General features: G+C 41.4%; 2 protein-coding genes and 1 pseudogene across 3 annotated transcripts in view; 1 reads left to right on the forward strand and 2 right to left on the reverse strand.

Moving 5' to 3' along the window:
* RHEX (regulator of hemoglobinization and erythroid cell expansion) overlaps nt 1-26,354 on the reverse strand; it is a 919,952-nt gene that overhangs the window by 424,645 nt on the left and 468,953 nt on the right. The window lies entirely within an intron of this gene.
* Nucleotides 106-24,805, forward strand: ELK4 (ETS transcription factor ELK4). Of its 2 annotated transcripts, none has more exons than XM_032136714.2 (5): nt 106-266; nt 7,992-8,207; nt 11,111-11,983; nt 12,878-12,994; nt 15,614-24,805. In XM_032136714.2, the coding sequence occupies exons 2-5, from the start codon at nt 8,001-8,003 to the stop codon at nt 15,710-15,712; spliced, it is 1,296 nt and encodes a 431-aa protein (XP_031992605.1). In that variant the 5' UTR covers nt 106-266; nt 7,992-8,000; the 3' UTR covers nt 15,713-24,805. The 2 variants fall into 2 exon arrangements, with proteins under 2 accessions (XP_031992605.1, XP_031992604.1); XM_032136713.2 differs by lacking the exon at nt 106-266 and adding an exon at nt 470-507.
* On the reverse strand, nt 5,656-6,479 carry LOC131381764 (gamma-aminobutyric acid receptor-associated protein-like; annotated as a pseudogene).

The raw sequence follows: 26,354 nt of genomic DNA on the forward strand, positions 1-26,354 counted from the left end.
GTGTAGCGGCCCCAAGACCCGCGCCGCCGCTGCCGCGTGCGGGGGCGGGGAGGGCGGGGCGCGAGGAGCTGCGGCGGCGGGAGATGCGGGCGGCTGCGGGCACCCGGCGGGCTCGGCTCGGCCGCCGCCGCCTTCTACGGCTCCGCCGCGGGGGTCGCAGCGGCTGCCGCGCGGTCCTCGAGTTTCCAGCGTGAGGAGGAGGCTGAGGGCGGAGAGGCGCATCGTGTTGAGACGGAGACCGAGGGGGAGCCCCGCGCGCGACGTCGGTGAGCGGCCAGCCCCGCACGCCCCCTCGGGATCTCGCGGCCACAGCCCCACCGGCCGGGAGCGGGGGCGGGGGCCGAGGGGCGCGCGGCACAACAGGAAGTGGGGGCGGGGGCCGGGCGCGCGCTCCCCTTGGGTCCGCCCCCGGCCCGCCGGGCACCGCGGCGCGCAGGTGGATGCCGCGGCGCACCGCTCAGCTCTTGTCGCCTCTTATTGGGTCCCCCGAAGTCCCGTGGGCGAAAGGTGGTGGCGATTTTTTTGGCGTGGATGGGGAGGAGGGGAGCAATTCTGACTTTCTGTAGTGACAGGAAGTTGGAAAATGAAAGTACAGTAATTCAGTGCTTACCAAGGCCTGGTGAGGTTGCCCCTCTTCCCCTGGACTTTGATCTCCTGTAGGGCACACGCGGCGGTCCGTATTTCTTCCTCTCCCCTAGCTCGCTAGTCATCCGGTGTCGAGTTTCATTTCTTTTTCTATTTCGCTCCAGCGGCCCCCCGCCCCTCTTTACTTTCCGCCTTGTGCACAGCTGCATCGAGGCTGGTAACTTCATTCCTGGGAAGATCAATTGGAAACATCTTTCGGGGCGGGATAGTAACTGGCCTTGGAAGGAAACAGGGATGTTGTTGACTGAAGTAGTCAAAAGTACACACTTCACTTTTTCTCCAGCTATTGCTATTTGAAATTTGGGGAATTTAAATAAAGATTCTGGAGTTTTATGCCTCATCAGAATGGTTTGCCCATCTCTTTGGTTGATAGATCAGATCCTCTGTCCTCTTTTCCCACCCTCTACACCCCCTGGCTTGGAAAACTTGGTGCTTCAATATTTAGGCTTGGCAGCGGTGTTTTCATTAAAATGTGGTATGATTCAATATTTTCCCTTCAGGAACACTCTTTGATTTTACTTAAACATTAAAACTGCATAAGTGGAATCTGTTCATTCCTAGTGAAATAGTGTCTTCAAGTTTTATTGTAAGAATTGTGCAGGATCCTATACGAAGAGAATATTTTTTAGGAGCCTGTGTAGTTAAAAACGTCTGGTTACTTTTGGTTACTTTTTGACAACGGTGAGTATTTTGACTCGAAACTAGGCTTGATACATTCATAACTTGGTTTTTTTTTTTAAGTAGCAGGCTGAAGAAAATTTGGAGACTTTGTGTTTTTTTGGGTCTTAGCTACTGTCTCTGAAAAATAGTTGGGCTATGGGTCACCACAGCAACTGAACTGTGTGTATTATAAACATGTTTAGGGTGGAAAAGGTTTTATTTAATAGAGACTTCCTTTCCTTAATACATTACTTCAACATGCTCCTTTTCAATTTAACACAGGGATTGGTCTATCTTTGAAGTGTTAAAATAGAATCAGTTATGTTTTCAGCCTTTACCCCCTCAAAAATCAAATACCTTCATTTGGACCAGTTAAGTGTTTTCTTCCTTTGTTACAACTTTAAAAATTGCAATTGTGGAAAACTCGGGATTCTTGTGAAAAGGAAAATTAAGTAGTTAACCTCTTTTTTTTTTTGATAGGTAACAAGAATAAAAGGTTTTGTTTGGTTTTGTTTTGTTGTGTTTTTGTTTTTGTTTGAGACAAGGTCTCACTCTGTTGCTCAGGCTGGAGTGCAGTGATGTGGTCTCTGCTCACTGCAACCTCCATCTCCCAGCCGTTCTCCCACCTCAGCCTCCCGTGTAGTCATGCACCACCATACCTGGCTAATTTTTTGTATTTTTGGTAAAGACAGGGTTTCAACATGTTGCCTAGGACGGTCGCGAACTCCTGAGCTCAAGCTCCTGCCTTGGCCTCCCAAAGTGCTGGGATTACAGGCATGAAGCAACCACATAATTTTTAATAACTGTCTTAGGGGATTTTTTTCTTTAGCTTTTATTTTATTTATTTTTTGAGACAGGGTCTTGCTGTGTCGCCCAAGGCTGGAGTGCAGTGGTGTGATTTCAGCTCACTGTGACCTCCACCTCCCGGGTTCAAATGATTCTTCTGCCTCAGCCTCCCTAGTAGCTAGGATTACAGGTACCTACCACCACGCCCAGGTAATTTTTGTATTTTTAGTAGAAACAGGGTTTTACCATGTTGGCCAGGCTGGTCTAGAACCCCTGACCTCAAGTGATCTGCCCTCCTTGGCCTCCCAAAGTGCTGAGATGATAGGCGTATGCCACTGTGCCTGGCCAGCTCTCTTTTATATCCGATGAAATCATTGAAGATCATTGTTAATACCACACTTTTTGAAACTAAAGTGAAGAGTTTCGACTTAACTATATACGAAGACGTTGGCTGCTTTTCAATCAAAAGAATAACGGTATCATAATTGAATTAATAAAATATTCCTTTAAAGTACCCATTGAAAATGTCCACTTTATATCTTTTTCTCAAAATTCATTTCTAATACTTCAGTCTAAAACCTCAAAGCCATTTTTTCTTTTCTTTTCTTTTCTTTTTTTTTTTTTTGAGACATAGTCTCTCTCTGTTGCCCAGGCTGGAGTGCAGTGGCACGATCTCGGCTCACTGCAAGCTCTGCCTCCCGGGTTCACGCCATTCTGCCTCAGCCTGCCGAGTAGCTGGAACTACAGGCACCCACCACCACGCCTGGCTAATTTTTTGTATTTTTAATAGACACAGGGTTTCACCTTGTTAGCCAGGATGGTCTCCATCTCCTGACCTCGTGATCTACTTGCCTCGGCCTCCCAAAGTGTTGGGATTATAGGCGTGAGCCACTGCACCTGGCCAAAGCCATTTTTTTTTTTTTTTACTGTCTACAATCTTCTATCGTAGACACACTGTAGATGCTAAATAAGCATCAGCATTTTCCACAACAGCTCGGTTCTACCTTAAAGCAGCCAACAGCTCACCAGTGTTTGATTAAATACATGCTCCACTGATAACCAACAGGGAAGGTGCAAGTTAAACCTGTACCATCTGGGGAACACCTGTTATTTTGGGGAATCTCCTTGGGTGCTCATTATGGAGACGTTAATTTGTTGTTTTTGTCTTTTTAGATGTATAGCTGAGGCTTTAAACTTGTGTAGGGCTCAAATGTTACATACATGATAGGTATTAAGACTCTAGGATCCGGGTGTTGGAATTTTTTCAAAAACAAATGGAATAATAGGCACCACATTTGTGTAGGCTGGAGACTCCCATTCTCTGTCTTTCCTTCATCATCTCACAAATGGATTCATACTCCACCCCTATAAGCAGTCTTATATGAAGGTGATGTCTGGAAATGTGGAAATTGAGTTCTTGGCTTAAGGTAACATTTACTAGAGAGTAGTTTTAACAGGATTAGATTAGAAATAATTGTTTAAGTGGGAGAACTGTGTAGTAGAACAGTAACTTGCCATCATTAGGCATCATCAGAAGAAAGGCCTATCAGGTAAACTCAAGAGACATAACAGGGAACCCCTGCCTGCGTCCACCATACTTAATGGCTATAGTATAAAACCACTATTTTAGCCCCGCTTACGTGAGGCTATGGGGAACTGATTTCTAGCAGGCATGGTTATTTGGCATTAAGATAGCACTTCATATTTGTGGATTATTATCGGTATCTAATATGTAATGCTTTTTTACAATTAGTGATATGAGTGCTTTTATTCATTGGGAAAGTGGTTTCCCTAATGGACAGAGTACATGACTGTGATGAAAGAGACTTGGGACTCATGACCTCAGCTTTTCCATGAATTCTGGCTGTGGGCAGTATCTCTCCCTTTCTATCCTTTATTATTTTCCCATAATTACTTTTAGATGACCGTCTCTGTACAACCAGCTTCAAAGTGATAATCATGAGGATTACTGGAGGACATTTTGAGTGTTTCAGAAAAGTTATAGAAACCCAACTATTTTCCACTGCAGTTTCTTATCTCTGCCCTTTTTGGAAGTAGGCATAGTTGACCCTTAAGGATCCTATCTTCTGTGAGTTAAATGTTGTTAGAATTAGTCTTCCCAGACCTAACTTTTGTAATGTTTGTTGTGTTGTTTGTTTTAAAAATCTTTATTGAGATATAATTCACATACCATAAAATTCACCTCCTTAGGTGTAATATGCTGTGGGTTTTGTGCAAGCGTCAACACAATCTAAGTTTATAATATTTTCTTTTTTTTTTTTTTTGAGGCGGAGTCTCGCTTTGTCACCCAGGCTGGAGTGCAGTGGCGCAGTCTCAGCTCACTGCAAGCTCTGCCTCCCAGGTTCACGCCATTCTCCTCCTTCAGCCTCCTGAGTAGCTGGGATTACAGGCGCCCACCACCACGTCCAGCTAATTTTTTGTATTTTTAGTGGAGACTGGGTTTCACTGTGTTAGCCAGGATGGTCTCCATCTCCTGACCTTGTGATCCGCCCGCCTCGGCCTCCCAAAGTGCTGGGATTACAGGCATGAGCCACTGCGCCCGGCCTGTTTATAATATTTTCATCACCCCCAAAAGAAACCCTGTACCCATTTTCTATCATTCCCCACTTCTCTTCCCCCCATTTTAGCCCCCAGTCCTAAATAATTACTAATATATTTTCTGCGTCTATGGATTTTCCTATTCTGGACATTTCATATAAGTGGAAGCATACAATATGTGGTCTTTTGTGGACTGGCTTCTATTAGTCACTTGCATAATGTTTTCAAGGTTTGTCCTTGTGTGTGTGTTTGTACCTCATTCCTTTCTGTGGCTGGATGATACCCCATTATGAATGTGCCACATATTATTTATCCATTCATCAGTTGATAGACATTTAGTTTGTTTCTACTTTTTAGATGTTATGAATAATTCTGCTATGAACAGTCCTGTGTAAGTTTTTGTATGGACGTATGTTTTCATTTCTTTTGGGTATATACCTAGGAGCAGAATTGTTAAGTCATGTGTTAAACTTGTCCAAAGTGGCTACACCATTTTACATTCCCACCAGAAATGTTCAAGGCCTTCAATTTCTCTGCATCCTTGCCAATATTTGTTACTGTCTGTCTTCTTGATTATAGCCTTCCAAATAGTCACGAAGTGGTTTCTTAGGTGGTTTTGATTTTTAGTTCCCTAATAACTAATTATGTAGAGCATTTTTTTTTTTTTGGTGGTTTCTTCTTTATTGATGTGCCTCCTCCTTCCCCCTGCAATTTCGGTCCCTTCCAACTACCCCCCAAAAAGAAGGTAGTAAAAGGAAGGGATTGCTGGAGTTCTGAGCCTCTTGGGCAGTCAGAAAGGGAACAGAAACTAAAACAATCACTGGATGTGACAGAGACTGACAATCAAGAAGTCTAAAGCAGAATGGGAAAGGCGGGCAGAGAAGGAGAAAGGAGAGGTACGAGATGCCAACTGCACCATTACCCCTCCTAAGAGAGGCTGGAGAAAAAGCCTCAAACATTAAGAAGTGCCGGTCCTGCGTAAGGGAGGTGGTGTTTGAGCTTGGAGGAGGAGGTCAAGAAAGGGAGGCCACCTCTCTGTAGAATGAGACCCCCTTCCAGCTCAGGGGCAGCAGCATCACAGACCGTAGACACTTTCGTCACTGTAGGCAACGTAGAGAAAGAAGTCTTCATGGTGTTCCTGGTAGAGCTGACCCATTGTGGCACTGGTGGGCAGAATGACATTGTTGACAAAGAAAAACAAGGCATCCTCAGCTCGGAGATGAATTTGCTTCTGGATCAAGAAGTAGAACTGGGCTGGGTGCGGTGGCTTATGCCTGTAATCCCAGCTCTTTGGGAGGCTGAGGCAGGCGGATCATGAGGTCAGGAGTTCAAGACCAGCCTGACCAACATGTTGAAACCCCGCCTCTACTAAAAATACAATAATTAGCTGGGTGTGGTGGTGCGTGCCTGTAATCCCAGCTACTCGGGAGGCTGAGACAGGAGAATCGCTTGAACCCAGGAGGCAGAGGTTGCAGTGAGCCGAGATTGCGCCACTGCACTCCAGCCTGCATGACAGAGTGGGACTGCATCTCAAAAATCAAAAAAAAAAAAAAAAAGAAGTAGAACTGACCAACTGTGAGATCAGAAGGCACCAGGTATTTCTTTTGGTCCAGGTCTCCTGTCCGAGCTTTGGGAGCATTTTCTACTATCACCGGCACCCGGTCTGGGTATTTCTTTCCAGTCTTCTCGCTCTTGGAGCTGCGCGTTTCTTGAATGGATGCTCTTCTTTGTACACGAACTTCATCCTCCTGGGAACCGGGCTGAACTAGGCTGGGCTGAGGGAACCTGGGGGAGCCGGGATGGGGGTGGCAGTGATAGTGGTGACACGTAGGCAGATTCAGCCGATGTAGAGCATTTTTTCGTGTGTTTATTGGCTATTTGTATATCTTCTTTGCCATGATGTGTTTTCAAATTCTTTGCTTTTTTTTTTTTTTTTTTTTTAAGTTGTAGGCGTTTTTTATATATCTTGGATACAGGCTCCTTTTGTGATACATGGTTTGAAAATATTCTCCCATTTGGGGGATTGTCTTCTCACTTGATGGCATTATTTGCAGCACAACAGTTTTAAATTTTGATGTAGTCCAGTTTTGATCTGTTCTTGTAGTGTTTCAATGGTATTGATTTAATTTGTTTTCAAACTCTATTCTAACCCATTGAGATCTCATTACTAGAGAAAGGAAGGTTTTTTGTTTGTGTGTGTGTGTGTGTGTGTGTGTGTGTGTGTGAAGTATTCAATCATAAGATTCTTAGGGCACACTTATATGGATTTGGCCAGAGTTTCTGCCCTAAAGAATTCTTCCTAATAGGTGTTTTGAAATTCTATGAGGAAAATACCTTTATGAGAGAGCATTCCTTGCTGCTCCTTTGCCTAAACCAATGGTTATCTACCGGGATGACTTTGACCCCTGGGGGAATATTTGGCAATGTCTGGAGATATTTTTGATGGTCTCAATGGGGCAGGTGGTGCTACTGGCATCTAGTGGGTAGAGGCCAGGTATGCTATTAGACAAACTGCAGTGTACAGGACAGCTTCCCACAACAAAGAATTATCTGGCCCCCAAAACCAATAATGCCAAAATTGAGAAACTCTGGCCTAAACAGTGAGATCCTGAAACTTAAGATATTAAAATATTTTTCTTCGATACATGTCTTGATAATCACATAAAGGTTGCTAATCAAAGGAGAATCTTTGCAGATGGAATCCCTGTGGACAGAACAGTGACAGAAAAATTAAGAGAACACTTTGCTGAATTCAGAATGCTGCCAATTTGTATGTAAATGACATTTATGGTGATGGAAACCAGTTGGAGCAAAAGTAGATTATTCCCTACACCTCAGTCCCTGGGCCACCCTGAGATAGACACAAACACATACACTCACAGGCAGATAACCAAACCGGGTTGATTTAGACAGATGCTGCAATGGTGGTCTCCTGAGAGAATACAGCAATGAGATTTTAGGATTCAAATTTAACAACAGTGATTGACAATCATTGTTTTTTTCCTATAATTTAGGGAACTAGCTTTATCCTCCTTGCAAGTTGCTTGTTGCTTAAGGCATTTCTTAAGCAGCGTGGCATCCTTAAGAGTTTGGATTCTGGGTCGAGATTGCCTGGTCTTAGATCTTAGCTTCACCGTTTACTTGTGTGATGTTGTACGAGTTCCTTAACCCTCTTATGAATCAGTTTTTTCTTATGTAAAATGAGGTTGCAGTAGTATCTACCTTATAGAAATGTGGGGTTGAATTAATACATTTAGAGCACTTAAAACAGTGCTTGACATACGGTGTTAAATAGGTGTGGGCTGTTAATATTGTCACATATTTTATCTATATTCTTTCAGCTCATTGCTATGGACAGTGCTATCACCCTGTGGCAGTTCCTTCTTCAGCTCCTGCAGAAGCCTCAGAACAAGCACATGATCTGTTGGACCTCTAATGATGGGCAGTTTAAGCTTTTGCAGGCAGAAGAGGTGGCTCGTCTCTGGGGGATTCGCAAGAACAAGCCTAACATGAATTATGACAAACTCAGCCGAGCCCTCAGATACTATTATGTAAAGGTAGTACACATACTGATCTTATACTATACAGAGAACCTCAAGACAAGAACGATTCCTTCTTGGCTGGGCGCAGTGGCTCACGCCTGTAATCCCAGCACTTTAGGAGGCCAAGGAGGGTGGATCACCTGAGGTCAGGAGTTCAAGACCAGCCTGACCGACATGGTGAAACCCTGTCTCTACCAAAAACACACAAAAAAGTTAGCTGGGCATGGTGGCGGGCGCCTGTAATCCCAGCTACTCAGGAGGCTGAGGCAGGAGAATCGTTTGAACCCGGGAGGCAGAGGTTGTAGTGAGCCAAGATCGTGCCATTGCACTCCAGCCTGGGTGACAGTGAGACTGTCTCAAAAAAAAAAAAAAAAAAAAGATTCCTTCTTTTCTGTTGAGGTTATAGATACCAATGTCCTAGTTTATTTTAATCCAATGTATTTTGTAGCTTCAGCAGTTTGGAATTAGGATACAAGGTATAAATGTTCCAGCTGTATCTCTATCAAATCTTCTTCTTCTTCTTCTTTTTTTTAATTTTTTTTATTTGAGACAGAGTCTTACTCTGTCGCCCAGGCTAGAGTGCAGTGGTGTGATCTTGGCTTACTGCAACCTCTGCCTTCAGGGTTCAAGCTATTCTCCTGTCTCAGCCTCCCAAGTAGCTGGGATTACAGGTGGCCACGACCACGCCCGGCTAATTTTTTATTATTTATTTATTTTTTAATAGAGGTGGAGTTTCACCATGTTGGCCAAGCTGGTCTTGAACTCCTGACTTGAGGTGATCCACCTGCCCTGGCCTCCCAAAGTGCTGGGATTACAGGCGTGAGCCACCACAACCGGCTGCCCCAGATTTTATTTATTAACTTACTCCCATTACACATATTTTATTCCTAATTACAGTTGTCTTTAAAAGAAAAAGTATGTACAGAATTGGAATATGACAAAGGCAATTTGAGATTCTTGAGGATAAGTAAATATTCTCATGTGGATCATAATTTACTTTAAAAATTGTGAAGCCTGGAGTAGTGGCTTATGCTTGTAATGCCAGCACTTTGGGAGGCTTCAGCAGGAGGATCACTTGAGCCCAGAAATTTGAGACCAGACTGGGCAACACGGGGAGACCCTGTCTCTACAAAAAACAGTCTGGCGTGGTGATGTACACCCGTAGTCCCAGTGCCCAGGAGGCTGAGGCAGGAGGATCAATTAAGCTCAAGTGGTCGAGGCTGCAGTGAGCCATGATCACACACCACTGCATTCCACGAGAACCCTGTCTTGTGGGGGGAAAAGTCATATATGTACATATACACACATATATCTACATATATATACTTGTTTTATGTCTTAATTTTTAGTTTTAGTTTAGTTTAACCCAGGGAACACTAATTAAAACCTTATACCTTAAATAGTAGCTATTTATACACAGAGTTGGTTTTTTAGTTAAAATTGCTGAGATCTTAATTTCTTTCACCCTTTTTTTTTTTTGAGACGGAGTCTTGCGCTGTTGCCCAGGCTGGAGCACAGTGGCATGATCTCAGCTCACTGCAACTTCTGCCTCCCAGGCTCAAGTGATTCTCCTGCCTCAGCCTCCCGAGTAGCTGGGATTACAGACATGCACCACCACACCTGGCTAATTTTTGTATTTTTAGTAGAGATGGGGTTTCACCATCTCTATGGGAGGCTGGTCTTGAACTCCTGACCTCAGGCAATCCACCTGCCTTGGCCTCCCAGAGTGCTGGGATTACAGGCATGAGCCACTGTGCAGGGCTCTTTCACCATTAAGTGGTTGATCTTATCAGCTTTCCTGTCTGGAGATAAACTGGAATTTCTGAAGGAAGTAAGAACCTTAACAGATACTATGTTCTAAATTCCTTTTTTGCAGCCGGGTGCGGTGGCTCACACCTGTAATCCCAACACTTTGGGAGGCCGGGGTGGGTGGATCAGTTGAGGTCAGGAGTTCAAGACCAGCCTGGCCAGCATGGCAAAACCCCATCTCTACTAAAAATACAAAATTAGCTGGGCATGGTGATGTGTGCCTATAATCCCATCTACTTGGGAGGCTGAGGCAGGAGAATTGCTTGAACCCAGGAGGCAGAGGTTGCAGTGAGCTGAGATCACACCACTGCACTCCAGCCTGGGTGACAGAGTGAGACTCCATCTCAAAAAAATAAGTAAATAAATTCCTTTTTGCTTACTCAGGATGTGTATGGCTTATACCTTTGGAATTGTTTGAGATTGCAGTTCAGGGAGTTCTAACCTGTACAGATACTTGGTCGAGAGTGGTAAGCAATTAAAATCCTTCCGTTTTTATGTAACTTATTAGTTCAGTTGTTAATAAGACATTTAAGTGTTCTTGCCTTAACTTCTCCATAATAGTAGGGACTGTGTTTGGTATGGCTAGATGAATTTAGGTGATTTTGAAAGTTTTAAGTAAGTAATGTCTACTTCTAAAATGGAGAACCTCATTACGCCAGCTCTTTCTTTCTTTCTTTCTTTCTTTCTTTCTTTCTTTCTTTCTTTCTTTCTTTCTTTCTTTCTTTCTTTCTTTCTTTCTTTCTTTTTTTTTTAGACAGAGTCTTGCTCTGTCACCAGGCTGGAGTGCAGTGGCGTGATCTTGGCTCACTGCAACCTCTGCCTCCCAGGTTCAAGGGATTCACCTGCCTCAGCCTCCCGAGTAGCTGGGACTACAGGCGCACACCACCACGCCCTGCAAATTTTTTCTGTTTTAGTGGAGACGGGGTTTCACCATGTTGGCCAGGCTGGTCTCAATCTCCTGACCTCGTGATCCACCCGCCTCGGCCTCCCAAAGTGCTGGGATTACAGGCGTGAGCCACTGTGCCTGGCCGATGCCAGCTTTTTCATGAACTATGGGATATAAGTTTATAAGAAAGGATAAGAATGCTTTTTTTTTTTTTAACCTACAGAATATCATCAAAAAAGTGAATGGTCAGAAGTTTGTGTACAAGTTTGTCTCTTATCCAGAGATTCTGAACATGGATCCAATGACAGTGGGCAGGATTGAGGGTGACTGTGAAAGTTTAAACTTCAGTGAAGTCAGCAGCAGTTCCAAAGATGTGGAGAATGGAGGGAAAGAGAAACCACCTCAGCCTGGTGCCAAGACCTCCAGCCGCAATGACTACATACACTCTGGCTTATATTCTTCATTTACTCTCAACTCTTTGAACTCCTCCAATGTAAAGCTTTTCAAATTGATAAAGGCTGAAAATCCAGCCGAGAAAATGGCAGAGAAAAAATCTCCTCAGGAGCCCACACCATCTGTCATCAGATTTGTCACGACACCTTCCAAAAAGCCACCAGTCGAACCTGTTGCTGCCACCATTTCAACCGGCCCCAGTATTTCTCCATCTTCAGAAGAAACTATCCAAGCTTTGGAGACATTGGTTTCCCCGAAACTGCCTTCCCTGGAAGCCCCAACCTCCGCATCTAACATAATGACTGCTTTTGCCACCACACCACCCGTTTCGTCCATACCCCCTTTGCAGGAACCTCCCAGAACACCTTCACCACCACTGAGTTCTCACCCAGACGTCGACACAGACATTGATTCAGTGGCTTCTCAGCCAATGGAACTTCCAGAGAACTTGTCACTGGAGCCTAAAGACCAGGATTCAGTCTTGCCAGAAAAGGACAAAGCAAATAATTCATCAAGATCCAAGAAACCCAAAGGGTTAGAACTGGCACCCACCCTTGTGATCACAAGCAGTGATCCAAGTCCGCTGGGAATACTGAGCCCATCTCTCCCTACAGCCTCTCTTACACCAGCATTTTTTTCGCAGGTAGCTCACTCGCTCTTTGTGGTGTCACCATTGCTTTCATTTATTTGCCCTTTTAAGCAAATCCAGAATTTATACACTCAAGTTTGCTTTCTGTTACTTAGGTTTGTCTTAGAAAGGTTATTTGTGACTGTCATGTGAAAGTTACCCCATTTCTCATCTTAATTAGGATTGCTAAAATAGAAAGTTTGGAGTATTTTCTTAAAAAATTTATTGTTCTACAAGTAAATAAATATTTTGATTTTTCTATTTCCTCCTAAAGAAAGTACACACGCTCTCTCGATCTCTCTCAGTCTTATAAAACTCGTTGGTGTCTTATAAAACAAATAGTGATAATCTCAAGTTAGAAAACAGTAGGTCCTGAGAACCGTAAGAAAAATGACTGGTGTGATGTTGAGTAACAAGTTGGTACAGTTACTTTAGCTGTTTATTAACTTGCTCATCTCATAGAACATTTTAATAGATTTTTCCCAGACCTCATTATTAAAAAAAAACAAACAAACATGTTGGTGTCTTGGTTACCCATTATTCCTCTGTACCTGAATTCAGGTTGGTTTTTCTATTTGGAAAAGACTATAAATGTTGGCTTAAAAAGAGGTTAAGCCCCAGAATCTCAGAATTTACCACCAAAGAACTCATCCATGTAACCAAAAACCACTTGTACCCCCAAAAACTATTGAAATAAAAATTTAAAAAATTTTAAGTAGTTATTATCACCTTTATCTTTCTTAGCTTGTAAAAATAATTTTTGAGTTTTGTCATAATAAAATTTCAGACTTGGAGATATTTGGAGTGGAGCATAGGGCAATATTTAGGTTTGGGTTATTTGTATGCTATTGCAAGGATAAAACATCCTGGTAAGTCATTCAGTGAATATTTTTGCTTTGTGTATTGCAGACACCCATCATACTGACTCCAAGCCCCTTGCTCTCCAGTATCCACTTTTGGAGTACTCTCAGTCCTGTTGCTCCCCTAAGTCCAGCCAGACTGCAAGGTGCTAACACACTTTTCCAGGTAATTTTATAAAAATCTGTCTTCTGTAGTTGGAGCATGTTAAATGAAGAAAGAGACAAAAAGGCAGGGTCCCACTATTCAGTTTAATCATTATAAAACTTCTATTTAATGAATATTCTTTTTTTATTTTTTTGAGATGGAGTCCTCACCATGTCGCGCAGGCTGGAGTGCAGTGACATAATCTCAGCTCACTGCAACCTGCACCTCCCAGGTTCAAGTGATTCTCCTGCCTCAGCCTCCGGAGTAGCTAAGATTACAGGTGTGCACCACCACGCCTGGCTAATTTTTGTGTTTTTAGCAGAGACAGGGTTTGACCATGTTGTCCAGACTGGTCTCCAACTCCTGACTTCAGGTGATCTGCCCACCTTGGCCTCCCAAAGTGTTGGGATTACAGGCGTGAGCCATTGTGCCCTGCCCAATAAATACTCTTTAGATTTATTTTTGAATTTTCAAATGTTAATTTTCTAGCTGGCAAACAGCTTGGATAAATACAGCAAAGTTTCATTTTCATTATTTACTATTACATACATTTGAGTTAGACCAAGAATTGTTCAATACTGTAGGAGATTTAGAGCCTACCCCAAGTTTTTGTCAATAGAAATTCTCTATTTAAAAAAAAAAAAAAAAATGGGCCAGGCACTGTGTGGCTCATGCCTGTCATCCCAGCACTTTGGTAGGCCGAGGCAGGAAGATTGCTTGAGCTCAGGAGTTTGAGACCAGCCTGGACAACCTAAGGAGACCTTGTCTGTACTAGAAATAAAAAAAAAATTAAGTTAGGCATGGTAGCACGTGCCTGTGGCCCCTAGAACTACTTGGGAGGCTGAGGTGGGAGGACCGCTTGAGCCCAACTGATCAAGGCTGCAGAGAGCTATAATGGCACCACTGCACTCCGGCCTGGGTGACACAGTGAGACTTTGTCTCAAAAAAAAACAAAATCCACCCACACACACATTCTCTCTCTCTTGCGCGCGCGCGCGCACACACACACACACACACACGGGGGATCTCTGCACATAGGTTCCCTCTTTTTTTTTTTTTTTTGAGACGGAGTCTCTCTCTGTCGCCCAGGCTGGAGTGCAGTGGCGCAATCTCGGCTCACTGCAAGCTCCGCCTCCCGGGTTCACGCCATTCTCCTGCCTCAGCCTCTCCGAGTAGCTGGGACTACAGGCGCCCACCACCACGCCCGGCTAATTTTTTTGTATTTTTAGTAGAGACGGGGTTTCACCGTGGTCTCGATCTCCTGACCTTGTGATCCGCCCGCCTCGGCCTCCCAAAGTGCTGGGATTACAAGCGTGAGCCACCGCGCCTGGCCCCTGGTTCCCTCTTTTAATTAAGGATTTTAAAAAAATTTTTTTGAGGCGGAGTTTTGCTCTTGTTGCCCAGGCTGGAATGCAATGGCACGATCTCAGCTCACCGCAACCTCTGCCTCCTGGATTCAAGCGACTCTCCTGCCTCAGCCTCCTGAGTAGCCAGAATTATAGGCATGTGCCACCACGCTAGGCTAATTTTGTATTTTTAGTAGAGACGAGGTTTATTCATGTTGATCAGGCTGGTCTCGAACTCCTGACCTCAGGTGATCTTCCAGCCTCAGCCTCCTGAAGTGCTGGGATTACAGGCATGAGCCACTGCGCCCGGCCCAAGCATTTTTTTTTTTTTAATAGAGAAAGGTCTTGAAAATGATATATCAAACAGTCCCATTTCTCCCTCACTCAGAATTGATAATTTATCAACATTTTATTTGTACATTTTTCAAAAAATGAATATTATCTCTTCACCAAGATGTTAGGAAAGTTCTTGCCATTCCTAATAGGTTTAGCCATTATTTTGCCCAAAACACCTAGATGTTATAACTTAAAGACTTTCTTGGAGTCAATTTATTTACTTATTCACAGTTGACTATCTCTGATTTTCTTATATTTTGTAATTTAACTTCTCATTCTTTTAGAAATGAAATGGTAGGGAAAAAGAAGAAAATTAAAAATCTTTCTACTTTGTTTTTTTGCAAACATTTAAAATTATTGAATAGAAAAAAAAGCTGAGAATTTTTCATATTTTTTTTCATTGCCACTCATGAGCAGATAATTGAGTTATAGAGTCAGCGGAGACCTTAAGCAAAGTCATAGTGCTCCTATAGCTTCTGCCTGGAATCTCCCTGTAGAGCTGGCCTCAGAATACTTGATGGGGGACGCTTTTCTAGGATGAGTGCCGTCTAACTATTTATACCTTTCTGGATCTCTTTTTGAGGGTTTATGATTTGCTCCATAATTGAATTATACTCTGTAGTGCATATTGTCATTTACTTGAACTTTCTAAAACCTTCATTTGAGGTTAATTGTAAACCTGTGTACCTTAGGATATGAAGGAAGGTACAGATTGGTCTTTGTTTCTACTCCATTGAGGTAAGTTGGAGAATGTTAATATTTAATATGTTAGGACAAAAGGTTTTTGTTTCTAGTTTTTGTTATGACATCATATTCTTTCGTGATAAACAGCCACTGCCTTTGTCCTGTGAGCCATTGCAGAAGGCTGTTGTGTTTTGCCTCAAGTAATAGAGTAGGACAGAAAGTAAAAGTTGGGGTTGAGTAATAGGATTATAACGTGTTTTGTTTTCTTTCTCAGTTTCCTTCTGTACTGAACAGTCATGGGCCATTCACTCTGTCTGGGCTGGATGGACCTTCCACCCCTGGCCCATTTTCCCCAGACCTACAGAAGACGTAACCTATGCACTTGTGGAATGAGAGAACCGAGGAACAAAGAAACAGACGTTCAATGTGATTGCATTTGAAGTGAGCAATTGATGGTTCTACAATGCTGATAATAGACTATTGTGATTTTTGCCATTCCCCATTGAAAACATCTTTTTAGGATTCTCTTTGAATAGGACTCAAGTTGGACTATATGTATACAAATGCCTTAATTGGAGTCTAAACTCCACCTCCCTCTGTCTTTTCCTTTTCTTTTTCTTTCTTTCCTTCCTTCCTTTTCTCTTCTCCTTTCAAAATATTTTGAGCTTTGTGCTGAAGAAATTCTTGGTGGGGTTTAGCGGCTGTGCTTTGCAAGAGCAATTAAGAACAAAGTTACTCCTACTGGCTATTGGGACCCTTTGGCCAGGAAAAATTATGCTTAGAATCTATTATTTAAAGAAATATTTGGGAAATGAATTGGCATCTTTAGGACTAAGTGTGCTCTGTTGAATGGCTTAAAGTGAGCTGTTCCTAAGCAGTGGAAGAAGAAGAATCATTCCTATTCATACAAACTAAGATTGGAGCAGTCATACTGGGGAGATTGTTTTGTGTGAACTATAACATGTGTAAGCAACTCCATGAAAAGGCGTCTTGTTTACCTTTATTCGGGGTGGGTCTCTTAGCCATATGTATGATCCTGTCTGAACCTGTCAACAGAGCATGGAGCTAGTCTATTTCACTGTAGAAAGATTTTTAGACCTGGGGTTTAAGACAGTTTTTGGAACACCTAGTAAGAATATGGGACCTCACATCTAGCACAGAAATGCTATTTGCCCTCTGGGTGGTATGATTGTATGCCCATGGAATACAGCATGGGAAATGATCACTTTTAGGAGGATGAACTTGGATTTTGAATATTTGAAACATCTCTGAGTAAAATATTCGATCAAATAACTTGAAACAACATGTAGGGGTTTTCTCAATTAGAAGATAACCAAGTGAAGGACCCTGTCTTTTTCCTGTTCATTTTACCTCATTTTCTACTATATATTTATCACCTTTCCTTCATGTTTAAGGTTGTTAGAGGTTATGATAGTTTTAGAGATGCAATTAGGAAGGTAGAATTCAAAGTGAAGCCTCCCCAGTCAGGAGTGAAGTAAAGATGTGCTTATTTCTTTCTTTCTTTTTTTATTTTTTTGAGACGGAGTCTTGCTCTGTCACCCGGGGTGGAGTGCAGTGGCACGATCTCGGCTCACTGTAAGCTCCGCCTCCCGGGTTCAAGCAATTCTCCTGCCTCAGCCTCCTGAGTAGCTGGGACTACAGGCATGCGCCTCCACGCCTGGCTAATTTTTGTATTTTTAGTAGAGACGGGGTTTCACCATGTCGGCCAGATGGTCTTGATCTCTTGACCTCGTGATCCGCCCACCTCAGCCTCCCAAAGTGCTGGGATTACAGGCATGAGCCACCGCGCCTGGCTCAGATGTGCTTATTTCTTTCAACTTTTTTTTTTTTTAAATGGGGAAGAGCAGAGTTCATTTGGGAGTGCTTATACATAGGGATTGGATTGTTCATATTAGTAGTAAAAAATGTAGGCCTTCTTCTCTACACTACCAAATTTTTAAAATATTACCATATGGTAATCAATGCCAGGTACAGATTTGTTGGTTCCCCAAACTGAATTGATATCAGTATCACAGTGGAGTCTTTTGAAAAATTTGGCACTAAAGTCCAGGATTAAATTATATGTTGTCACCATTCACCACCACTACTACCCTCCCCCACCAGTCTCTCCCACCGGTTAAACTCGTCTTCTAACCTTGTAGAATCACACGAACTAAATGAAGAAGTAAGGACTTGAAGGCCCAGACTGAGACTGTTACAAACTAGCATCTTGAGATGCATGGTATTTACTTTAAATGTGCTTATATACAGTGTAGAGAAGCTCTTGTATAAGAAGACATCTATGCTAGCTAACTTAGTAGTAGTAGAGGGAACATATTCAGTGAGCTGCCTTTATATCTGTAGTGTCGGAGACTTGTTACTGGTTCATTTGTGGTTATCAGTTGAAGGTTCTATTCCTGAGATGTGCAATAGTAGTGTTGAAAGGTATTGTTTAATAGTGATGGGGAACAGACATATTGGACTTTTTTTCCATATTAAATTATTTAGTTTGCATGCCTGTTTGAAATTGGACCTCTCAGCAGCACTTTGGAATAATTTTAATTAGGTTAACATTTTGTACATTAAATACATAGATATAGATGGTTGATTTAACTAGATGTGTTAAATTTTGAAAGCACAAAGGTATTTTATCTTTTTGAATTAAAGGAGAAAAGCCATTGATTTGTTTTCACAGACGGTATTTTTAATAATTAACTGTCTCAGCACAGAGGTACCTTGGAACCAAGGGCACCATTGAAACTCAGTTGAAGCAACTTCTAGTAAACCATTTTAGTGAGTCCTTTTTGCATAAACCTATAACCTCTCAGAGGTGTGAGGCTGTCACAGATTGGTGATCTGCTATCTCTTTGAGATCAACTAATTTGGAGAAGTGTGTGTGTGTGCGTATCCTTTTTTAAGTCAAAGTTTACAACCTTACTGCAGGTGTATGAGGCAGACAGTTCTGTTTATAGACTACCTCCTTCGTGGAAAAGTCTCAGCTTCATATTCTGTTGAATATCCGCAGAATTCTTAGTGTGAAAGGTGATGTACCACTTCAGATCAGTTTTCACTGGAGAGACTTGTAATTGGTAGCTGTAGCTCATATCCATCCCTAGTCACTTTGCCAGGATGAATGCTGTTGGGCAGCAGTAGCCTAAGTTACGGAAGGGGAGCAGATCGAATGGGGTTTTGAGACATCTCTGATAACCTTAGCTTTCCTTCTGCTCTGGCAGCTATCCACTCAGTTGTGTGCTAGAAAATGTTTAACAACCAGGATCTCTGGGGTGGGGGTGAGGGGGAGCACTGAATTTGTAGCATTTGCTGATTTCTTTGATATAAATTAATTACTCCTCCTGTGGCTGATTTCAAGCTACTACCTTAGAGTTGAAAAGGGATGTGCACAGTTGGCTCAGAGCCAGTGCTGGCAAACCATTGCATTTATTCCACCCAAGAGTGGATTTTCACATAATTTCTAAAATAATTTTTTCTTTTTTATATCCTGACTTTTCAAAATACAAAATTAAAATCTCATGTCTGACTTCAGTGATCTTTTTATTTTTCTTTTTTTAGAAATGAGATCTTTCAGTAATCCTTTAATTTTTTAGAGATGGAGTCTTGGTGTGTTACCCAGGGTGGACTCAAACTCCCGGGCTCAAGTGATCCTCCTGCCTCAGCCTCCTGCATAGCTGGGCTACAGGCATGCACCACCACACCTGGCTTAGTAATCCTTCTTTATTAATGGTTTGTCACAGTACGTTTTTGTGATGTTACATTGCTCATGGCATACTTTATGTGTTCGAACAGAGGTGGAAATTTCCATTGATTTTTTTTTTAAATTTATGCACAAAGAATCTGGATTTTGAGGACTACAGTAAGGAAAAAAAAGAATTAGAGGCCCTTAAAAGGTCAACTGTAAGCTTCTTACAGTTAAAATATGAGTTTAATTTTTTCCCACATTTTGACAGTTGAAATTTTGATAGGGACAGTAAACCTATGAGCCTCTATTACGGTACTGGATTTTTTTTAATTGGAAAATTCCTTGAAGATTTACATACTATATTACAGATTTTAAAAGTCAAGACTGACTTAAGTAAATCAGGTTTGGAATTCTGGAGCTGTAACTCCAGGCTTTTGATAGTATCACTTCAGTTCCATTCACCCCTGCATTGTGTGACGTCCAGTCTGACAACATTGTTTCATCCTGATCTGACTTTCTACTATGATTCTCAAGTTCTTAAAGGTGTCCCTTTATGTTTTTGGTGAATGTAAGCACATTTAGAGCCACTCAGTACCACTTCTCAATACCTCTGAAGCAGTGGTTCAGAAAAGGAGTGTCCAGCCTTTTTGAACACACAAATTGATCAGTAAGAGTTATTGAACATAAAAACTTTCCCTATTAAAAATTCATATGGGTATATGTTAAATTATATACCGCTATACCAAAGTAATATGTGTGTTATAAAAAAATATACAAAAAGTGAAATGAAGGATGGCATAAAAAGTAAATCTTGAGTAGCAGTTATAGTATTTTCTTCCCACACCCCAGTTCGTTGTCTTGTGCACCCTCCAGAAGCACACGCTTTTCCTAAAGACTGCTGACTCAGGATATTCTCATTCTAATCTCCAAACATATATGATGCTCCTCTTAATGATATATGGAGAAATCCTAGAGATTTGGAGTTTTTCAGGAGAGCTTATTGTCAACTTTGGAAATTTCACATTCTTTTTGATAAATTCCCAAATAATAATCCATTACCACGTTTTCCACAGCTTTATTCCTATTACTTTCGTCAGCCTATTGTCTCTTATCTTCATGTTAGGTATGACTCTATTTTTATTTTACTAGTCTGCTCACAGACTTCTTTGGGACTTATATTTTACCAACAAATTTAGAATTATTTCAAGTTGCTTTATGTTAAAATATATAACAAGTTACATTTTCTTGCTGCATTAATAAGTTTTTGATTTTTAAATTCTGATATTTCAGCAACTAAACGAATACTTTTCTTTGTAGGTCTGTTCTGTTTTTAACCTCATTGACTGTATATGTTTTATTTACCCGTGCCAGGAGTCTAGAATCGTGCTTAGGTGCCATTCTTAGGTGCAGAAATCTGGGGCTCTAAATGAATTACCAAACCAATAGGAAAGTTAAAAAGACTACTCATGATGTAGTGTGTCATCTGAAGCTATGATAGAATATATTATTTCTGAAATAGTATTGAGAAGTTAATTGTTCAGTCCATAGTAGTGAAAGTGAAGTGTGGAGGGCAGCCAGAATTGTCTTTCTTCAGCAGGTACTGTGACCAGAGACTGGGTTCTATGCAAAATAGAATTATATTCTTGGTTTGGGATCAACAAATGTTTTGTTACTGTTGTAATGTTGCTGGCATTGCCTGAAACAAAGTGCCCTGTTATTCCTCTTATGTCATCAGAACTCTGCTTACTGAAGTTGAAGTTTTAATCTTAGAATCTAGAATTCTTGTGGCTGGTCGTGTATTAAGAAAAGAAGGTGGTTTGATTTTATTTCTTGTACTTGGTGGACCCTGTTACTATAGGAGTCATGTTTTGACCTGTAAGCTGAGCAAATCTGAAAGGTGAATCGTTAATGGTAGTATAATTGTTTCATTTGAAGCTGTCAGTTTCTTCAAGTCACTTCTCTGAAAAAAATTGTGATAGATTGATAGCCTGCCAGAAAATAGCAATTTCTAAGGTGCTGCCATCCACACTTACTCATTGTGAAATATGAAAATCCAGAGTGGTTTGTATGAGAGGGGAAATACTGGCTCTAAGCTTTCTACAGAAAACAGGAAATTCATGCTATTGTTGACATAATTTTAAAGGAAACTTTTAACAAGAAAATTCATGAGGGATACAATCAAACATAGTTAATCTCTTGAGTGCTAATCATTTGAGTATAGTCCACATCAGGAAGTTTTATGAGGTTGAAAACTTTACTTTGAAATATTTAATTGGGAGACTAGACCATTTCTTTCCAAGTCATTCTGATTTATTGTCCTAGTAAATGTATGTGTATGCATATATACTGATGTATTGACTAATGTGTGTGTGTGTGTGTGTGTGTAAATCTGTTTTCACAGGGAACATACATTGATGGCTCCTAGTCTATTTTATACTAAAACTTAAAAAAATTTGCTGCACTTTGCAGTTGCCACTTTTTAAAAGATTAATGCTTTGCACATTTCAGTAGGCCTTAAAGACGAATTGCTCGCCAACGTTTTAGAAATACACTGCTTACATGTGACATACTCTAAACAAAGTCATAGTAAACTGTTCTCTTAGGTTCATGTATTATTGAGCAAATAAGGATGTCCTTTCCTAAAATTTCTACATTTATGTTTGCTTTTGTGTAAAATCTTTATTAGTTTGTGTGTAAGTTTCTCAAAGAGGAGGTTTATACTGGAAGCAGTATTTCTAAAGTACAGAGATTCGACCATAGATTGAATACAGTAGTGGAGGAATGCTGGCATTGTGGCCTAATTTATTCTTTTAAACTGTATGTCATTAGTATTAGCCAAAACCTCAGAGTGGAGTGTCTTGGGCTGAATGATCTTCTCAACTTTGCCTTGTTTCCCATCTCATAAAGGCTCCTTCTGTTTGTTTTCCCTTCCAAGGATTGTGAGTCATGCTCACATAGGTCTGGGGTCTTCTGGATGGGGTCGGGGAGGAGGTGGGGGTTGCCTGTGGCTGGCCCAGAGTTCTAGCCAATGGAATCATTCAAGAATGCCTAAAGTTCAGGGGTGGGAATGCCATATATTGGTGTTAATCACTTGGCACTTTCTTGGACACCAATATTAGCACTGTTTCATTTTTAATAACTGGAAGCACTTAATGATTATTTTGTTTGTTTAATTTCAACTTAAGGATATTGAGGGTCAGGGAAGTAAGGTTTATTTCTTGTTTATGTTTTCTGGAATTTATAGGGTGTTTGTAGAAGGGATAAATGGGTTACCTAATGAGCCATTCTTCTAGGCTCTGTAAGGTATGCCCTTTTGGCTAGGATATTTTAAAATAATTTGTAAGTTTTTAATATTGTGCTTTGTAGAAATTTACGATTTTTAAAAATAATTTGCAATTGATAGATGACACTTAAATTTGTAAAGTATCCAATTTTAAGTTTCTTTTCTGTTTGGTCATTGTTGCTTATTGTCTTATTGTGTAGGGGACACAATCCTGACATTTCATTGTTTTGTTTCTTGGGGCAGTATTAACCAGTGGCCTTTGTATGTACATTCATTGCTTACATTTATTGTTTATGTGGTAGAGTAGCATTTTTATGAACTTCCCTGTTCAGTATTAGTGAAATTAACAGATGCGTATATGTAAAGATAGAAAAGAAATGAATACAATTAATTTTTTATTCCTTGAGGCCTATTTATTTGTTTTGGCCCTGGATCTTTTCTAATCACAATTATATTTCTTTACTTTTGCCTTTGAGAAGTTTCATTTATCTTTGTGGGCAGGGAAGATTAAATATGAAATTCAGTCCAGTCATTTTGCTACTGGTTAGCTTTAGTTTGAGGCAAGTAAAAATTTTTGATTAAAATTAGTTTCTTAAAATTATGCTCTTGCTTTACCAAATAATCAAATTGGCTAAAAAATAAGGGTATATAACTTTGCATTTTGAAGAGCAAACCAATAATTTTTCATGAGCCCTACTCGATCTTCTTTAAAGAAGACCTTCCTAAGAGACAATTAGGGATGAGTTTGATTAATGGGAAATAACTCTAGGTTAGATTATTTTAAATTCCATACACCAAGTGACTTAACCACAGTGGCAGTGGCAGTTTCTGAACCATCAAGTATGAACATCACTTAAAAATTAAAAGATGCTTAATTATAAACTCTTAATTTTCATTAAGCCAATCTGTAATTCAGAAGAAAAGCATATGTCTGCCGTGGCACTATTGCAGTGCATCTCCGTCAGTGTTAACACAGGAGAGATGTGTTATTTTATGTGTATGTCTTAGTTTGGGATATGTGGTAGGTAAGAACATGTCAAGAGTGCTTTCTTCAAACCTGTCAGCTCAACTGAGAAGACAGTTACTTCATTGCTTATTTTTTCCCTTGTTTTATTGAAATCTGTATCTCATATCCAGTATCTAACACTTTGTAGAGATACTTACATATAATGTAAGTGCACACCTACCCAGAGGAATGGATAACTGTTAAAGTGTTAATAATAGCTCGTCTTAGTTGATTTCAGCATAATTTACATTAGGGAGACCTAAAAAGCACCTTCAAAGTATTAAAAGCACCTTTATTTTTTCTTTTTCCTAAAAAAGCAATTAAAATGGTCACTGCTAACATTTATTAAAATTCATGTTAGTTGATGAAACAGCTGGAGGGAAGCTGCCACATCACCTAGCTAAGCAGTCTGACTTACCTGCTGGGAAACAAAGGGATATTGCTCTAAGATTGATTAGGATGATTGTAGGTGGAGTCTTGAATTCTACCTGTATGCGGCAGAGAAACTTTATAGAGAGTGTAGAAAGGGGAGCAAAAGGATGCGAAAGCACCTTGAGGGCTTTATAATAATATGCTGCTTGAAAAAAAAAATGTGTAGTTGATACTCAGTGCATCTCCAGACATAGTAAGGGGTTGCTCTGACCAATCAGGTGATCATTTTTCCTATCACTTCCCAGGTTTTATGCAAAAATTTTGTTAAATTCTATAATGGTGATATGCATCTTTTAGGAAAGATATACATTTTTAAAAATCTATTTTATGTAAGAACTGACAGAGGAATTTGCTTTGTATAATGCAAGCTGGCTTTACAAAAGCACTGTAGCAAATTTACTACAAGTCTAAAAGTATACAGATATGTTAATAGATATATGTGCAACTAGATATGGACAGCAATTGTATTTTTTTAAATAAATATTTTTAACAAAATGATTTTCTGAATTATTTCCCTTCTCTCACATTCATTGTGGTGGTCTCTTTACAGTCTCTATTACGTTTTCATCCATGCTAACTGGGTCAGGAAAGAGTTGTTTTCCCAATGGTTATCATTAAAATCTGGCCTTCAACAATTTGATATGTATCTACATTAAAATATTTAAAGTCTAGATTCAGATAGGTGGTGAACAGGAGAGACTGTAAAATGATTGTTGACATAAAAGGAATTAAGAGAGAACTGAGTGGCTAGAAAAAATATTCACCATGTGAAATCTCTTTTTGTTTTACTTGAAAAATTTATTTACATTCAAAAAGGGTTTTTAAAAATTTAATCAGCTGGGTGCAGTGGCTCACACCTGTAATGCTAGCACTTCTTGGGAAGCCAAGGCAGGTGGATCACCTGAGGTCAGGAGTTTGAGACCAGCCTGGCCAACATGGTGAAACCCTGTTTCTACTAAAAATCCTCCCAAAATTAGCTGGACGTGCTGGGGGGTGCCTGTAGTCCCAGCTACTCAGGAGGCTGAAGCAGAAGAATCGCTTGAATCGGGAGGCAGAGGTTGCAGTGAGCTGAGATCACACCACTGCACTGGTGTGATCATGGGTGACAGAGCAAGATCCTATCTCAAAAAAAAAAAATTCGAGGCTTTTATCTAGCCCTTGTAAAAAGCAATTTAGACTTCACTTAGCAAATGAAATTAGGCTTTTTCAGGATTGGGTCAAAATAATATAAGGGAAAGTGGGTTGTTTTGTTTTGAGACAGAGTTTTGCTCTTATTGCCCAGGCTGGAGTGCAATGGCGCGATCTCGGCTCACTGCAACCTCTGCCTCCTGGGTTCAAGCGATTCTCCTGCCTCAGCCTCCTCAGTAGCTGGGATTACAGGCATGTGCCACCATACCCAGCTAATTTTGTATTTTTAGTAGAGACGGGGTTTTCTCCATGTTGGTCAGGCTGGTCTGGAACTCCTGACCTCAGGTGGTCCGCCCACTTTGGCCTCGCAAAGTGCTGGGATTACGGGCGTGAGCCACTGCACCCAGCCCAAAAGTGGGGTTTATAGGTGGCAAAATGACAGCAGAGAGCTGTTTCGTATCTCTAAATGAAAATCACAGGAGGATAGAGTGACAGATTGTTCTGGGGCAAAGGGGGCAGTTCACTACCCTGGTGAAATGTCACTGTGGTTGGTGGGTCAGCCAGCATGTGGAGCACAGCGAGGACTACTGCATGCTCCTAACACACTGCTCTCAGAGTATCACCTGCGACGGTAGTCCCACGAGGCAAAATGAGTTTGGGAAATGGGTTTTTTTTTTTTTTTTTGAGGCAGAGTCTCGCTGTCGCCCAGGCTGGAGTGCAGTGGCGCGATCTCGGCTCACTGCAAGCTCAGCCTCCCGGGTTCACGCCATTCTCCTGCCTCAGCCTCCCGAGTATCTGGGACTACAGGCGCCCGCCATCTCGCCCGGCTAATTTTTTGTATTTTTAGTAGAGACGGGGTTTCACTGTGTTAGCCAGGATGGTCTCGATCTCCTGACCTCGTGATCCGCCCGCCTCGGCCTCCCAAAGTGCTGGGATTACAGGCATGAGCCACCGCGCCCGGCCGGGAAATGGGTTTTTCACGGAAATTCAAAAGGGATTTCAGAATATAAAAAGTGCCAAGTCCTTCAGTTAAAAAGCCTGTTTAGGCCGGGCGCGGTGGCTCATGCCTGTAATCCCAGCACTTTGGGAGGTCGAGGCAGGTGGATCACGACATCAGGAGATCGAGACCATCCTGGCTAACACGGTGAAACCCTATCTCTACTAAAAATACAAAAAATTAGCCGGGCGTGGTGGCGGGCGCCTGGAGTCCCAGCTCCTTGGGAGGCTAAGGCAGGAGAATGGCGTGAACCCAGGAGGTGGAGCTTGCAGTGAGCCAAGATCGTGCCACTGTACTCCAGCCTGGGCAATAGAGCGAGACTCCATCTCAGACAAACAAAAAAAAGCCTGTTTAAGTCACCACCGTTTTCTAACCTTTCTGACTGTTGACACTTCTTTTGAGAAGCCTACCTGTTTTGCAAGCACTTTCTGTGTTTTATAGGTGCATTTAATGACAAACTAATACCCTAATA

The sequence above is a fragment of the Hylobates moloch genome, unplaced genomic scaffold (assembly GCF_009828535.3).
Source record: "Hylobates moloch isolate HMO894 unplaced genomic scaffold, HMol_V3 SCAFFOLD_18, whole genome shotgun sequence".
Lineage (NCBI taxonomy): Eukaryota > Metazoa > Chordata > Mammalia > Primates > Hylobatidae > Hylobates > Hylobates moloch.